Raw genomic sequence first — 17,232 nt, forward strand, 5'->3', positions numbered from 1 at the left:
GAGACTTTGGAGAATCAATTCCATTTAATAGAGGATTTTGCTGTATGACAGATGCCCGAGTTTTGGTTTGTATTGCCTGCCAGCTATCTTAACAATGAACACTAAGGCAGCTGTTCTCAACCTGTGGTAGGCAGACCCCTGGTGGTCCATGAGGCTACTACAGGGGGTCCACAGAAAAGAAAAATAGTAACATCGTCACCAAGGAAATGTATGATTTCAAATAAAAACAGTGTAAAAAACAATCAGGAGCATGTGATGGTCTGCAAAATGTTTGGAGGTTGAAAAGGGGTCCACACACTCAAAAAGGTTGGGAACCGCTGCGCTAAGGTACCTAAAGGTCAAATCCTGGCCCCACTGAAGTCAATGGAAGTTTTGCTCCTGAGTTCTATAGGAACCAGATTTAGATCTAAGGAGTGCAGCTGAGATATTGCTTGCCCTTCAGATGGTGGAGACAGTAATGCCAAATCAGTGCCCCATCCTGCTTGCCTTACTTGTCTGAATAAGTACATTGCTTTGTGTACAGGCATTAAAGCCCATGTCCTGTAAAGAGCCAAGCATTTCCTGGGGGAAAGTTAGCACTGAAGGTGTCAGGATGCTTCAAGGTCAGTCCCAGAGTGCTTATAGCAGATCCCAGATTGATTACACTTTGTCTACTCATGTGAGTTAAAGTTGCAGGATTGGGCCCAGGGGATATTGGATCTTGATGGGGGTAGGAGAAAAGGAGCTGTGAGTGGTACTCCTCCCTCCCCCAAAAATGAACAAGTGGGTGGGGATGGGCAGAACTCCTTGGACCCAAGATGTAGGGGTGGGGGTGTGCTGCATCTTGTAAAGGACTGATGCTGCACCCATGTCCCCATTCAGTGGGAAAAACGAGTTTCAGAATGTGCCTCAGGAGGATGGGATGTGGAAACGCATCAACTGCAGCTCAGGCTACTAAATACAAGGGAACATGTCTCATGAATCCGTACCAGAAGTAAATTTTAGACCTAACCAAACCCTGGGCTATTAATACTTGGGCTGTCATTAACTAACCAGACAAAAATAACAGGTTAGAGCAGAGCTACTTTGGAGCTTGGCATAAAATAAACCAGATTTGGATGACAAATAGAGAACACACCGTTGAGTCACTGTTTTCAAAAATGCCACATAAGAATGTTCTCATTTAGTAAATAATGTCTAAATCCAGGCAGTTTGTTTCTCCCTTCCCATAAAACCCCTCTCTGCTAGAGGCAATGTGTTTTAGCATTAAAAATAATATATTAGTAATTAATTACTCGATAGGATAATATTAAGCAAGTCATTCACCCACTATTTGCACAATTCACCCTGCTACAGGAGTGTTTGAGCTGAAATGGGGAGAGCAGCAGTTAAAGTTAGCTTGGAATCCAAGTTCAGAATGCTTTCAAATTGTTTTCAAAGCACGTGGGCATCTGCCATGAGAGCTGCTAGAGTCAAATGGTGTTTAAAAGGGACCTGGGTAGTTTTATAGACAATAACAATACCAAAGCCAATTTTTAAGCCTTATGTTCAATATTAGACAGTTGACCAAATCCATTATGGGGGGTAAGAAGCATTAAGTAATTTGCTACTGCCAAAGGCAGGATATTGGACTTGAAGGGCCAACTGCTTGATTCAGTATGGTAAATTCTGTGTTTCGGTGTAGAAGGTATTCTGGCCTAGTAGTTAGAGAAGGAAACTAGGAATTAATGTTGTATTCCTGCTTGTCCTTAGTTACTTAACTGTAAAATGCAGAGACTGAGAGATTCATACGGTACTTTGAGAACCTTGGATCAAAGTGATATATAAATACAAAGTGTGGTGGTTGTTATATTGCCAGAAGAAAACCACTGGAGTTAAGGTTGTATACATATCAGTAACTTAAGGGTATAAACATTACAGGGATGTGGTAAGTATTCCCCAAACAAGCATTACAAGTCCAGGAAATTCAGAGTTGAGGTTAAGCACAAAAGACACCCAAACATAATAAGGTCTGCAAGTGCACCGTAAAAGCATCCAAACTCACTCAACTTCACTCAGTGGTAATGCCATGCAATAATTATGCAATTATGGTTAATGCTAAGTAGTGTTTATAGCCACAGATTAGATTAAATTGATTTTAAAGATTAGATTTTTTTCCATTCATTTTCCCCTTCATAGTGCCATTACTATATGGTGGTAAGGTTGTTTAGGTGCCTTAACTACGCATTTCTATACCTTATCCAGTTTGCTTTGTTTAATCTTAACTCTGAGCTTCCTGGGTTTGTAATGCTTAGCTTTGGGGTAATTACAACATCCCTATAATATTTTTACCCTTGTATTAATTAGATGGACTCTCAACTTTAATGCATCTTTAACCTATTTTTATCTGGGAATTTCCTTGTTATTTTTTATTAAAATTTCCATACATAAATCTAAACATGAAATGCAAACAGAGTATTACCATGGGAGTATTTTTAATTATTTGAACATAGTGTTGATGCCCTGAAATCTTTTTTATTTTTAATGTTAAGTTTTAGGACCAGATTCACCAGACCACTTTGGCTACTTCACCTCACATGGAAGTAAATCAGACCAGGCAGAGCATAATGGCCATTTCCCCCCAGCTACTGGCCTCTATGCTTCCCTACTCAGACATATTCCATCTCCCCTTCACTTCTGCCTCCCTCATCCCCCTCCTCAGAGAGACACACACCAGTTTCCTTCAGCCCCTGATTTTGCATGCAAGCCACCTCCTATGTTTTCCCCTCTTGTCCTCCCTAGTGGTAGATCTTATACAATGGATAGTTTTGAAAATAATGTTCTGGATTAATAGTATTTTTGATGTTTTGCTTCATAACCGGAAAGTTTCTTCTTCAGCAGGACTGACAAATGATGTTTTTTTTTTTTACAGAGAGTTCCATCTCCAAGTTCATCATCCAGCTGCTGTCTCCTATTGTCTCAGTAGCAACGAGGCTACGAAGATACCATCTACAAAATGACCACCACCTCCCACTGTTCCCAAGGAGAGTGAAGTCAAGCTGCTGGAATGGAAGCTAGGCCACATTCCTATTGAGAACAAAGCGAGATGGCAGGAAGTTTGAAAGAGGCAGGATTGGGTATGGAAGTTCTTGTAAAACGCTGCTAATCCAATTCTACTGAAAAGGAACATTCTGGTATGAAGAATGATGGGGAAAAAATCATTAATCCTAAAACATATCTTCAAATGTGGCAAATGCTCAATGTGCGTGGACTATCTGGGAAGGCTGATGAGTCTGCAATAAAGTCATTTGGGGGACGGTAGGAGGAAATAGTCTGACAAGGTGCTAAATACCTTTAAGAATACATTTTAAATCAAACTAACTGATTTACTTGTAAATTTTCAGAAAACTCATTCTATACTCAAAGGGCAAGTGCTGTAATTTGGGGGAGGATACACTATATTTTTTCATATGTAGGCCTGGTGGAATCCCTCTTTTACATGCAAAACTCAACAGAAGCATAGCTTGTACTTCCATTCTGGAATAGTTTGGCCAACTGCTCACTCTGAATAGTTGTTGTTAGGGTGTAAGTATGCTTATATAAACTTACATTATATTTAGGTCCGTGTATTTGCCTGAGATGGGATTCTGGGCCTGCCTGAAAGTCAAAGTCTTTGAGCTACACATGTTAGCAAAGAACAAAGACATAGTGTATTCCTCTTTCCTATCTGCAACGAGATGGGTTTTTCTTTATTATTACTGTGGAAAGATAAGGGCTGCAGTTAAAATGTTTCAAGGCATAGTGAAGGTGTAATATATGAATGCACAAATGAGGGAAGGCTCTGACTCCTCTTCAAAACAGATTACAGAGCAAGGCCAAGCAAGCGGCTGGGAAAACAAGGGAGGTGTTAAAAAGAGACAAACATAGGGCCATAAATTGGCCTAGCCAAGCTGTAACCCCACTCCCTGTCCCTTCCATGGAGTACAAAAGGGTTGTATCAAAGCTCCAAAATGGAATATGACCCTATATTGGAAGGGGTGGTACTGGGGAGGGGTGAGCTGGCCTACAGCTGTAATTAAGGCTATCAAGAAGAAGGAGGGGAGAGGGGGTTTTGTCGGCATACAGAACCATGGTCAGGGAAAGAGGGAGTTCTATGGGTGTATAGAACTAGGATGGGGGGGGGGGGAGGAGGGGAAGGAGGAAACTATCGTGTATAGAGAAATAAGCCTGACGGGTGTGACGTACTTGGCTATGGTTATAGTTTTAAGATGGTCAGTTTAACCCTCAATAAACCCTTCGCAAAGTGCCTGCAGATTGTACTCTGGACTGTTGCTTTCCGGCGAACTGTGTCTGGGAACTGAGGGGGGAAGGGTGGGGGAGCCCTAACAGTTGTCATGATGAACAATAAGAATGATTGGATATAGAATAATCATACAAGAGTGAAAAAACAAAAACATGATGCACAGTCCCTTTTGGGCCCTCGTGCCCACCATAAATCCCAAAACTAGGTGGGGTAAAGCAAGACCGCAGAGATAAAGGGTGATCTAGCATAAAACCCAACTGGCCTAGTAGACTGAACACATGATTGGGAACCAGGAATTCCTAAATTCTGTAATCCTGCGTCTGCCATTGACTAGTGTGGCTTTGGAAAAATCACATACGACCTGATTTTTAAAATTCCATTTGAGTAGTTGAGTCATATATTTGTGTCTGTAATTAACCATTTGTATATGGAAATCTGGTAATTGCACATGGAACGGACCAATCAAGGACATGAAACTAGCCAGTTATGCCCATGAATTCCTGATTTCTGTGTGCAGTCATGATAAATGCATTGCAAAGCAGCATTGCACAAATTTTCATGTGCAAAAGCATGCTGGTAGTGTTAAAAATCAAACCCTTTACGTCTTTATAGCTAAGCTTTCCTGTCCATGAACCTACAGCCTTCTCTAGCTCATTAGTTCATACTTGTACAGAAGTTAGAAGATGTAAAAAGCTATATAAGTACTAAATATTGATATTAAAGCCTTTATTACAAAATAAATATGCACAAGCAAGATGCAGCAAGCCCTGCTGCTGTTGCCAGTGATCATTCTCCAATTTTACTAGGGAGCCTAACATACCCTATATTATGAGGAATCAATGTACTGAAGCAATTCTTCCTTAAGCATCAGTTTGCTTCCACTTAATAGCCTCTGTCATGGCCTAATTCCAAACAGTAAGATTCTGCCTACCATAGTATGAGTAGCAGAGAGAAAGCTGCAAGAGTCTTAATATGGAAAACAGTCTCTTACCACAATTTCAGCAGGGTTTATCAACTCCTCAAGAAATCTACTGGGTAAACTGGCATTTACACACTGTTGGCCAACTAAGATCCAGATAAAGTAGCATATTCAAAGTCAAGAGAAGCAAATGGATAGAGGAAAGGGAAGAGGTCTTTTGTTTTATAACCATTATATCCATATATGGGATGGTTTAGTTGAGGTTGGTCTTGCTTTGAGCAGGGGTTGGACTAGATGACCTCTTGAAGTCCCTTCCAACCTTTTAGGATTCTTTCTAAACATACTCCCGATCCATTTTAATGTATAGAATGTGCAAGATTTCAGCAGATCAACTGTGCTCACGGCATCATACACAACTACTATTTCAGTACTCTCCCTCTCATCCAAAGGTCTGACAGTGCTTTACAAACATAGCTACTAAGCCTCAGAACATTCTAGTGAGGATCTTTATACCCACTACTGAAATGCAGCAACGTTGACACTGCTAAACAACACAAGTTCAGAATAGGAAACAAAGAATACTTTCTTCAATGAATGCTACATGGGGAATTCAGGTAGGCTGAACATAATTACCTGAGTTGGCATTTGGCCGGGACACCAGTGTGACGGAACCCTGGTTGTAAGAATAGGGATGTCAACTGGCTCCTTGCTGGCCAGGTGTGTTCATAGCCTCACTTTTGTGCTTTAGCCAAAAAACAGGACCTTCTGACCGCACCGTGCTCTTTACCACAATACAAGGACATTGCCTTTGCCCCACCCCCTCAAAGTTCCATCAGTTTCCATCAAAGTTTCCATCAAAAGTTCCCCAACTGTGGCTGAGGTCTGGGGCTTTTATTTGGAGTAGAGCAGGGACCCAGCCTGCTCTCATGGTTTCATAGTCTAGGACTGTCTAACTGAACACATCTGAGAATTCATTTGACCTCTAGTTTTCACATTTACTTTTGTGTTCTCTGACAAAAGCTGTCACATACCATCTCCACGCATAGCGAACAGTAGTTGAGTTGTTCTGATTTGATGTAAATTGTCCTGAGGGGCTTGTCTTTGGAGCATTTATCACAAGGACCAAACACAATTGCCAGAAAGGTCTGGTCACACATCTTTGCTGTGGGATGATCTGAAAGAGACAGAGGAGAAAGGAGGAGTGCATTACAGTGAGATGCCAAACCTTTCCTGTATTCTCCCAGTAGCTAATGGATTTTAGACAATATATAGACAGCAGTAGGCTGGATAAGCTCTCATCTCTCAAAGCTTGATAAACTGTCGCTATGACCAAGACATCATCACTTGTACATGGCCTGTGGATGATATTTTTAGGAGAGAACAGACAGCAGCACCTTTCGTTATAGTGCATGGAATTTTTTTTTCCTATTTGTAATATATTTTGGGTTTTGGTTCAGGTAAATGGCAACAGAACCTTAGTAATCAAATGAGATGTAACAATGGGTTAAGCTTCAGAAGCTTCAAAATTGATTGTGTTTCTACCATATATTTTAAGCAGTCTGTCCTATCATGACCATTTTCAAAACTGAAAAGAAGGTCCAGCATTCACTCAGTAGCTTTTAAAAAGAAAATTCACAACAGTGAGCTGGTTTGAACCAAAATTGGCATTTCAGGATGCTGTAACTTTTTAAAACCACTTTTTGTTCATGAGCCAGAGTCACTGCTGTGTCTAAAGAACTTCTCCCTCTTCAACAGGGAGTGAAAAATTACTGCTGTAAAGACAGGAAAATGAGACAAATGCATCGAATATTCTTAATGCAAAATAAAGGACATTGAAAATTTTAGGCAAGTCAAAGAAGACCTTATTCAATATTCTGTGAAATAATAATTTAAAAAATCACACAGATGTGACACAATGAGATTAGTGTTGATTACTATTACAATATTTTACAAGGACAAAGCGAAATATGACTAAGAAAGTGAACTCATGTTTGCTAGTTGTTTCATTTTACATTAAAAAAACCCCTCTCATATTTAAGGGCCTGATCCTGCCACCCCTGTTCAGATTGAGCTGCACTTTTCTCCTGAAGCAGTTCCATTCATTTCAATGGGTCTACCTGAGGGGTATGGGTGAAAATCCTGGCCCTATTGCAGTCAATGGGAGTTTTGCCATTGACTTCATTGGGGCCAGGATTTCACCCAATGTTTGTAAAAAGGGCAGAAACTAGCCCTTACATGATCTAAAACGCATGACATGAGGATCTTGTAGTCTGATCAACTTTGAACCAAATACATTAATTCAAAAGGTCTTATTTCCCCCTATTTAATGAAAACAAGACACCTTAGGTGGTATTAAGGGAGGTTCTTAATGTACAAACACAGGGGTGGCGGCTGCAGTTTCTCACTTACACAAGTAGTTTCTCCCCTGCAAGTATCCCAGTGCCGTTGGTGGGACTACTCTTGTGAGTAACGGCTTGCAGAATCAACCCTGTGGTGATTATACAACTCATTATACTGGAGACCAAAGGACTATGGCCAAAATGGTCAAACGTGCGTGCCTAAAGATGGACATTTAAATCAAGGTGTCCTATTATTCAAGGGTGCGGAGCATTAGCTGTGCCTCCGGAGGGCAATGGGAGCTGCTGTAGCTAAGCATCTCTGAAAACTAGACCACTTTAGGTTAGGGGTCCTAACATAAATTTAGATGCCTAAACCTAGGCACCCAGGTTTAAGAGTTGTTTACATCAGCTTTTGCTATAAAAGCTTTCCCTTCAGGAGTAGTGTAATGCGAAAGCATTTTAAGACTGTAAAGTCAAAAAGGCTGAACAAAATAAAACCACTGGTGTTAAAGAGACAGATATTTATTACATGCACCCAGAGTTAAATGAAGTAAAAGCTTTGAACGTAATGGAGAGCATTCATCCTTCGCAAAACTCTCGTGAATTCAAGGGGGTTATACATCTAGGGTGAATCAGGCCCATTGTCAATGTTACTTCATTGAAGAGAGCCAATAACCACTATACAATATACAGTATTTACAACACTTGGATGAGAAAAGCTAATAAAATTGCCAGTTGATTAAGAATTAGTAGCAGATGTTAATATCAGTACTTAATCAGATATTTTAGACATTTTGATAAACTAATTTGCAAATTCAGTGTCCCTTGCGATAGTTATTTTTTTAAACAGAGATGGCTGAAAAGGTTCCAACTTCAAACATCCTGAGGAACCATGATGGTAGATTTTTCAAACTTATTATATCATCAAACATTTGTGGCAGCCATTTAAAAATAGTGACATGGTGAAATATTAACAATGTGGTACTTGCAGAGCAAATATTGTATGCTAAATGTTGCAAATGAATATACAAAATTACCTACCTTTGCACAGAACAAACACTTGGAGCTTCAGAAAACAAGTAAATAAGCTGTGTGCAACTGGAAGTGTAGAAGGGCAACCTTAATACTAATAATCTACTTAGAGGGTATTAAAGCTCAGCTTCTAGTTTCCTACTGTACTATCTTAGTTCAGCTAGACAATGTTGGTTTACATTCCAAGGGCTAGGTTTTACCCACAAATCTTTGGTCATAACTTCCGCTGACATCCATGGGGATTCAGACTAAGGAACAAGGTAAGAGTAGGACTCTACCTTTTAAACACACCGGGTTTTGCCCTTTCTGCTCCATGCAGTTGCCATTTTGTACAGTTCAAATAACAGACTGTGTGGATGGCTGTATTGTATCTTTCCAACCACTGAATTCAATACAGATGCCTTGCTAAAGTAAATTCTCCATATATTTTTCCTCCAACTTTTAATGATAATTAAGGCAACACATTGATTTGCGTCTAGTGCTGTGTTCATCCATATTTCCTTGAACACGTTGTTTATGTAGCCCAAGACAATAACTTAAAAATTATCAAGATTAAAATTTGCTAGTGTCTTGAATTCTTTTAAAAGCTGGGTTCAAAATTATGAAAACGTGCATGAATCATGAAAACAATGCAGGGGGACAATTCTTGGCTGCAATTACTCCACTAAAGTCAATGGAGTTATGTCATTAGATGATTGCTCTCTATAGTCAAGAATGGAGATCCAGAGGGCAAGGAAATAAACTGATCTAGGTCAAAGCCTGACACATGCATGCGTGTAACTAAGTAGTAGGTAATTCACAATAACCCTTCTTGATTAGACAATCTGTTAAAAATGCTGCCAAAAATCACCTCTCTCATGTCACGTGGGCCAAGTCTCTTCCTTTTATGTCACTTCACTGGCTTCCTGTTGCACTGCACATTAAATTCAAACTTCTTGTCCAAGGCTGTACGTCACCCAGCTCCTGCCTACATCAGTGAGCTGGTCTCCTCTCACATTCCTCCTCCACTTCTCCACCCTGCTAGCAAGGCTAGTCTTGATAGTCATCCCAATCCCACTCTCACACATATCTCCTGCCTTCACTCATGTTGCCTGTTGCAGTAGGAAAGCTGGCCAGGTCCATCTCCCAACTCTCATTCAAATGTTCCCTGAAAACAGGTCTGCCATCTTTCCTATGGGAAGCAAGGTAACAAACACACGGAGACAAGGTGGGTGAGGTAATATATTTTATTTGGTCAACTTCTGCTGGTGAGAGACAAGCTTTCTAGTTACACAGAGCTCTTTTTCAGGACTTTCAGGTAAAGATATGAAGGGTGTCACAGCTAAATACGTGATTGAACAGATAGAGTATGTGTTAACTACTTATACTAAAGTAAGAGATTGGTCCATGTCGCACCAATAGAAGTTGATCCAATAAAAGATATTACCTCACTCACCTTGTCTCTCTAATATCCTGGGGCAGGGACCAACATGGCTACAACCACACTGCAATAAACTCTTACACACACTTGACAGATCACATCTTTGGGTGCTTGAAAAACAGGATCCATGATGTTAATGGCATGATTTTCAGAAGTGCTGGGCAGCTACATTGCCTACTGAAGTCAGTAGGAGCTGAGGGTGCCCTATAACTCTGAAAATCAGGCCAAAAGGGCCATATTTTCAAAAAGACCTCAGAAAATTTGCATACAAGTCTGGTAGTTAGATGTACAGTTTACATGTGGAAATGCCTCTTTACATGAACCAAAAAAAGTTCATGCTCAGAATCTGCATATGCAATTTCACAGACTATATATGTAAAATTCTACGAACATCACTAGAGGTTTTTAATTAGTACATGTGGAGTCCAGAAATTTTCAGAACAGAGACATGTTGATCAGTCCAGTCAGGCAGGAAAGCCTTCCTTTAGTCTTACCTCAGATCCAGAGACTCCACTTGAACTGCTCCATCCAATGCCTGCAAATTAAAGGGAGCCAGGATGCAAAAAGAATTCCAGAGGACAATGTAACTGTGTAACTACAGACAGTAAGTGTGTAAATGCTTGGAACTGTATCCACTGAAGCCAATGAGAGTGTTGCTATGGATGCCAACAGGCGTAGGACCAGTCCCTAAGTGCAGAGTATTATTACTCACAGCGAGGCCATTATTTCTATCTTCTTTCCTATTCCTACTGACAGAGATCCTTCCTCTGAAAAATAAATCAAGATTTTCTTCTTCTTGTACATAGTGTCAGCTGTTTTTTCATGCCTAACTCTGGGAGAAATAATTCAACACCAAATTTCCACATTTCCTCCATGTACAATGACTGAAAACTTTTCACCTACAGATGTATGTCTTGAATAGCATCTCTGCTATGTGACTAGAAGAGCGGGCTAAGATTTCATACAGGCAGAAATTAGCATATGATATGCATACGGCTTCAGATGCTCTTGATAAGTATAAAAAAAGTATCTAGGTTACAGCAACCAAACTAGTTTGTTTTCATAATAATATTTATTACAGAAATACATTAGCAACCAGGGACACCACAAATTTCAGATATTGAACTATGCTATGCTGCAGTCACAGTGACTGATGTAATACGTAAATGTCGACTTAACAGTTTAATATATAACCTACCGTATCCACCACGCGTTACATAATTTCAAGTGACTTCTTTAAAACATTTTAGCACTAAAGCATAAAATAACTATTACAAAACTTAAGTGATTTTAAGTGGAAAAATGTTAGTATCCTAAGCAGGTAGGTAGGCTATGAATACTTCTTGTAATGCTTTTTAAAAATATATACACCATTCTTGCTGTGTGCTTTTCATATACCACTATCCATATGAGTAAATATCAAAGGTGGTTCCATTTTTAAATTAACATATGCAGTTATGCAAAATTAATGAAGTTCAGAAATACTGTAGCAAAACATTACAAAAATGTTTTGGCATTCCTTCATATGAGTAATGTTTAAATTAACGGAATGAAGTCAAAAAACTATTTAAATATATCAATGCAACCCACATCTGTCCATGGCCACAGAATTCTAGCCCCTACTTAATACGGAGTTCTTTTGAAGGATTAAGCTCTACTACACTGACTAGTAAAACATCATTATCTATCTAAGGTTTTTATAAGGTCACCCATCACCATGGTGCCTGAGCGCCATTACTGTAATCATTGTTACAGGGTACACTGTTAAATAAATTACTATTATTATTACATATTGTTTGTTGGGTGCTGACTGGGGGTGTGATGTAGCACAGAACAGAGGAGACATGGTCCCTGTGCCCAAGGAGCGCACAGTCTAAATTAAATAAATATGAGCAAACACTAAGAAATCCGGTTGCATGGGGCGTGCCAGGGTAGCTGCATTCAGTCACTACTCTCAGAGTAGTCGTCACATGCACATGGCCAGAAGACTAGTAGTACAGCAGCTGGCATTGTCCACTTGCACACTTCTGGCTACCTAGTCTCCCTGTAATGCCTGACCCTTGTCTGAGTGTAGGGTTATTCCACATCCCCCGCCTCCTCACCAGTCTAGGGCTGGGGAGGAAGATTCCTGCAAAACTATATCCTCCTTAGTGGTTCCCTCCCCACCACCAGTCAGGTCACCCTTCTCCCTTGGAGAAAGTTTAAAAACAAGATAACCACCCCCTCACCTCACCTCACCTCAAATTTGTACAAATTCTTTGTGGGTCACCTTAGAGCCATTCCTGAAAACACTTACTACTGGGTGCAGTCCCACTGACTTACCACTTGTGGTGAACACAACACTCTGTAATAAGTGTTATCAGGATGTGGCCCTTATCTGTCTATCTTGGTTCTCCTACAGCACCCATCACTGTGGCAGCTGAACACCTCTCAAAGTGATGAAATGTCCAAATGAGATATACTGGTGTTGCCTGGTTTGAGTTTTAAAGATGGAACATGCAGGAAGGTCTGCAGAAGCTTGAATTTTTCTTTCTACGAAGTGCAGTCTAGTTATGCTCGTATTAAACTCAATTGTTATTTTTCCTAACTCACCTCCAGACTATTAAATGTCACTGCTCCAGATGCCTGTTTGTATTCTTAACACCTGATCAACAAAAAGGGAAGGGGGGCGCGAATGTACAGGCTCTCTAGGTGTTTTGCAATTACATGATGTTAGAGATGGGTCCAATCCCACCCCCCATCCCTCTTTGAAGGAACAGAAGTTTATAATCCACATCTAGATTTTGAACTGAATTTGAAGCTGCCTTTATCACTATAATGGGCTGAACCAACATCCCAGATTTGAACATCCCTGAATTTTGCAGAGCGGAATGGAACTCTGACTCCAAAATAAGTGTCTCAGCCCCACCTCTACTTTAAATGGATGCCGATATGTCTCATGTGCCTGAACTATAATGTCTGAGTGAGCAAGTAAGCCAGCATGCATATGAAAATGCCAGCATGGGTTTGCAGAAGCACTTCTCTCCCTCATACTGATACCAGAACTATTCCCATGGTCAGCGTAGCAATTTGCACTGGCTTTCTAAACTATTGTAGAAAGACTTTCCATTTCTATTGCTACACTCTTCTGAGGGCACAAAACAGACAGTAATTTTGTTGCTGCTGTTAAATAGACTGCTTTCACAGATGGAATAATGCCACAGGAAATCTAGCTGGGTGAAGATTGCTGCAAAATAAATCCATCATATCAAGCCAGTGAGAAGAACTCCATGGGAAAACATCTCACATGTAAGAGAAAACAGCATGAAGACAGATTATAATACAGTAGTGACCCCATGTCGCTCCCTGACTGGTGATCCGTCAGTGAACATGGAGCACTGATACAAATTTGTCTCAAAGATATGTTTTCTTCATACAGCTCCAAAACTGTAAGGTGTGCAGCTGCTGGATACAGTAATGCCCCTTGTAAAAATGCAGTGAGTGGAGAATGGACAATACCAAAAAAAGGAAGGAGGGATTTGTAGGGTGTTCAGGAGAAGTATGTATTATTCCTACTGCCGGTGCCCTGATTCCAGAGTAATTTTAAGAAGTATATTCCATCAGTAAGCCACTGCACAGTTTGCTCTTCATTTAGTCTTTGAGGAAAGAGTGGTAAATCCTCTCTCTTTTTGTATTACACTCTTGCGAGAAAGCCAAGTTTGAAACTGCTGGGGATTTGTATCATTTCCAAGGCATGTGGCGATGGGGTATAAGGAAATGTCACTTGAAAGAGATATTTGGTATCTAGCATCAATTGTGGAATATCCTCTCGATTATTTAGCATAGTCTGAAATTAGAACAAAGAGAGGAAGGAAATATTTTATTGTCAAGAAGATAAAAAGTTGTAAAATCCTGAAGGATTTGCTTTCCAATTATTCTAATGATTTTTTTTTCTTGTCAATTCCCCAAAGGTACAGAAGAGCAGTAATTTTTGTCATGGTTTGCATTTAAAGCAAAGCATGAACATTTACCAGTGTACACAATATGTGCAAAATATTGTAACTTGAATGTGTGTGAAAATAAATGAAGGCTCTTACCTGGACTTTACGAACAAACGAGGGGGACACTCTTTTCTCAAAATCATCTATAGGAGTGTATGAATTGAGAATCTTTACTATCTGCATAAATGATAAAAGACTTTTAATAGTTGTAATCCATGCCAGAAAAAAGGAACTGTTTGAAAGGAAGAGGCACTAAAATTATGCCCCCATCAATAGCTATCTGACTGAGGTCACAGTAAGCAACTGTACTTTAAGGAGGTGGAGTTTGCAATTTGGTGCTGCCAACAGAAAATGACATGGTTTATTACCTGCACGACAGACAGGGAAGTGCAGTGTTCATATATCTCCTTGGCATCGTCGTCTGTGATCTTTTTGACCTGAAGGAGCCAGGCTGCCTGAGACAGAGGTTCTAAAGTTTCCTTTGCAGAACTGCTCTGCAGATTCTTTTCTTTAAGCCATTCTTCTAAGTAGCTGATATTACATCTGTGGTTAAACCATAAATAAGCATAGAAATGTCAGCTTCCCCTCACAAACTAGTAATATTAAAGCAATCTGCTAATGAATGTCATAAAAGAAACACTGTCAGTTTAAAATTCATACATAATAAGCAAAACGTATCTTTAGAAAGACACCTTAGATTATTAAAACTGACAATTTAAAAAGTCTAATTTCCCTTTCACCATTTTATCCTGTTCATATTTAGTATTTCATATAGTTTAGACAATGCCAATTTCCTTGTTGTTTATACAAAGTCCCTAACCAGTTTCATACATTAGCAGGATGTTGCAGCATTACATGGGATTGTGTTAAAATACTGCTATTCCTTTAAAAAAAAAAACTTTCACAGCATCCTCAAAAGAGCCAGGAGACGATAGCAACTTTTGCACATTACCAACCTGGGCCAGATTCTCATAACTGATGACCTGTAGATGAAAGCCCCTGTCTCCCATTGCCACTTTCCTGGACAATTTAAGGCCTGGAAGCTTTATCTATTGATTTTCTTTCAGCTCTGTCTCCAGACTGTCTAAAGGGATGCAACTGAACTGTACATCTTTTGCAATGATTTAGGAGCATATTCTCCTCCTGACCCACATAAAGGCAAAAGGAAGCAGAGACCTCGGCCAAACCCCCCTGGTCTTGACCCGGATTCTGGTCTCATTGGAATCAATTGGAAATAGTGTTATCACCAGCTCTCCCCCCTTTGCCACTCAGGGAATGCTGTATCTGCTCACCACAGAAAAAAAACCCTATAATATGGCTGTGTGTGTGAACTAGCATGGCAAAATCCAGAGTCATATTGCAGGCTAAAGGGGACAATAAATGCTCCAGAACTGGGCTTCTGAGTCTCTCTGCCCCTCCAGCCTATACTGTGTGTCCCTCTATTAATGTTACATGTAAAATATACTTGTAACAAGTACTGTATCATAGAGTATTCTAGGATCAGAAAAGTAATCCCCAGAAAAGTTCAAATCTACCTTTTCAAACCAGAGGGACAAAAATAATCACCACTGAATGTTCACAGTGTATGAAATCGCACAAGTGATAGAACTACAGTATCCTCTCAAATAACTGCTTGCTGAAACTTTATTGGCTTTACCTTATCTGCATTCCTTTCCTGCAAGAGCACATGTCCTTGCGGAGGAAAAGACTATTAAGGGTGACAGCTCCAATGAGAAAGAAAAGCTGCTTCACTGCCTGCTTTAGAAGCTCTGGGTCCAAGCCGTTCTGGCACATCGTGCTATAAAAATAGCTGAGTTGTTGCAGAATGGAGGTCATTGTGTAGGTATCTGTGTCATCTATACTAGAAGAACGTTTACGGAATCCTGTAGGTTTCAAGCCAGAAATTCCTTGGAGACTTTCATATTCAAGCATGCCTGGTACTGAAAAGGCAACAGGAAATCATTTGTAATACCAATGAAATTTAGGGTCCTTTTAATCATGGTAATTCGGTTCTGGAAACAATTCGTATTTTAAAAATGTATAGGTTAAAGGTTTTAAACGACAGTTTTTTATTACTCCAATAATAAAGGAGGACAGGTGTTTGCGTGTGAAAATTGTGTGTGCTTTCAGGCTAGATTTCAAGAAACTCATCTTTTTTGGCAGCTCAATATGGTAGCCCAAAACAGAGAAGGGGAACACTGTAGATGAAGAGATTCCTTGCTCCACATCAAACAAGATTAGCGTTGTTAGACCTTTCGGGTAGATCTACACTGCAAGCTTGTTTGGGCGGTGTGTAGAGTACATCCCGGCACAGCGCCCCCTAGCACAGGTATCAATAGCAGTACAGCCGGTGAGGCACGGCTGAGGCAAGTAGAATAAAGACACTCCTGAAGGGAGCAGGTATGTATGAATGCAAGTACGTATCCTGCATGATCTCTACCTGTCCAAGCTGTGCATGCCCTTCTAAACTGCTGTTTTTAGCAGTGTAGTGCCCTGCTGCCTTTCCTCCCTGCAGCAGGGGAAAAGGCTCTGGTGGAGAGGAGGCAGTGAGGAAAGCCTCCAGCAGTGGGGAGTGGCTGAAGTCTCTCTCTGTAGCCTCCCCTCTGCCAGAGCCTTTCACTGATGCATGTAGCTACACACTGCAACGTGGATGCAGCCTGCTTTTCACTGCAGTGTGTGGCTCTGTGACCTCCACATGACGACACCAGTGGTGTGCAATGCAGACACAGCCTCAGTGTGAGATAATTTGGGAAAACTAAAAGCATGAATTGCAAGAGTCTTAAGTTAAAAAAAAAAAAAAAAAAAAAAAAAAAATGGCTCTCGCACAATCATGAATAATTAGAAACACACAAAGAAAAAAGCCATTGTAACGTGTATTGAAAATAGCAATACAGAAATGGAATAAACGGCTGCTTTGTAGCTTGCCATTGGCTTGGCTGATTAGAAATAGAGGGGGTGGGAAGGGCAGGACTGAAGTAGAAGCAGAAATGTGTTAGGCAATGTTTCCTAACTGAAATCCCCCTTTTTAGGAAAATAAAGTCAATCAGACCCCCTTCAGACCGGTCACGTGTTGTTAAAACACTTCATTTATATATCATCCCCGGCTGCTGTAGCTAGCCCTTTGTGCTCTGCGCTCGGCCACACACTGAGAAATGCTGCTGCAAGGGGGACAAAGAATTCAAAACGTCTGGTGACCATAAAGTCAATTTAAACAGATGTGTAAATGTGTACACACATACATACACACATATGTATACATACATACACACGTATACATGTGT

At 40.3% G+C, this 17,232-nt stretch overlaps 1 protein-coding gene across 1 annotated transcript in view; it reads right to left on the reverse strand.

Annotated features, from left to right (window-relative positions):
• The window catches only part of LOC137158186 (guanine nucleotide-binding protein subunit beta-5), a 93,550-nt gene that overhangs the window by 27,258 nt on the left and 49,060 nt on the right, over positions 1–17,232 (reverse strand). The window contains exons 38-41 of the mRNA XM_067555851.1: positions 15,609–15,891; positions 14,320–14,494; positions 14,048–14,128; positions 11,032–13,797 (exon numbers count right to left, since the gene is read on the reverse strand). Coding sequence (XP_067411952.1) covers positions 13,645–13,797; positions 14,048–14,128; positions 14,320–14,494; positions 15,609–15,891 — 692 coding nt within the window. The 3' untranslated portion in view covers positions 11,032–13,644. Of the gene's footprint in view, positions 13,798–14,047; positions 14,129–14,319; positions 14,495–15,608; positions 15,892–17,232 lie in introns of the transcript that reaches the window.

Source organism: Emydura macquarii, unplaced genomic scaffold (genome assembly GCF_026122565.2).
Source record: "Emydura macquarii macquarii isolate MOO-44397 ecotype Brisbane River unplaced genomic scaffold, CSIRO-AGI_Emac_v2 contig_1644, whole genome shotgun sequence".
NCBI classification, from domain to species: domain Eukaryota; kingdom Metazoa; phylum Chordata; order Testudines; family Chelidae; genus Emydura; species Emydura macquarii.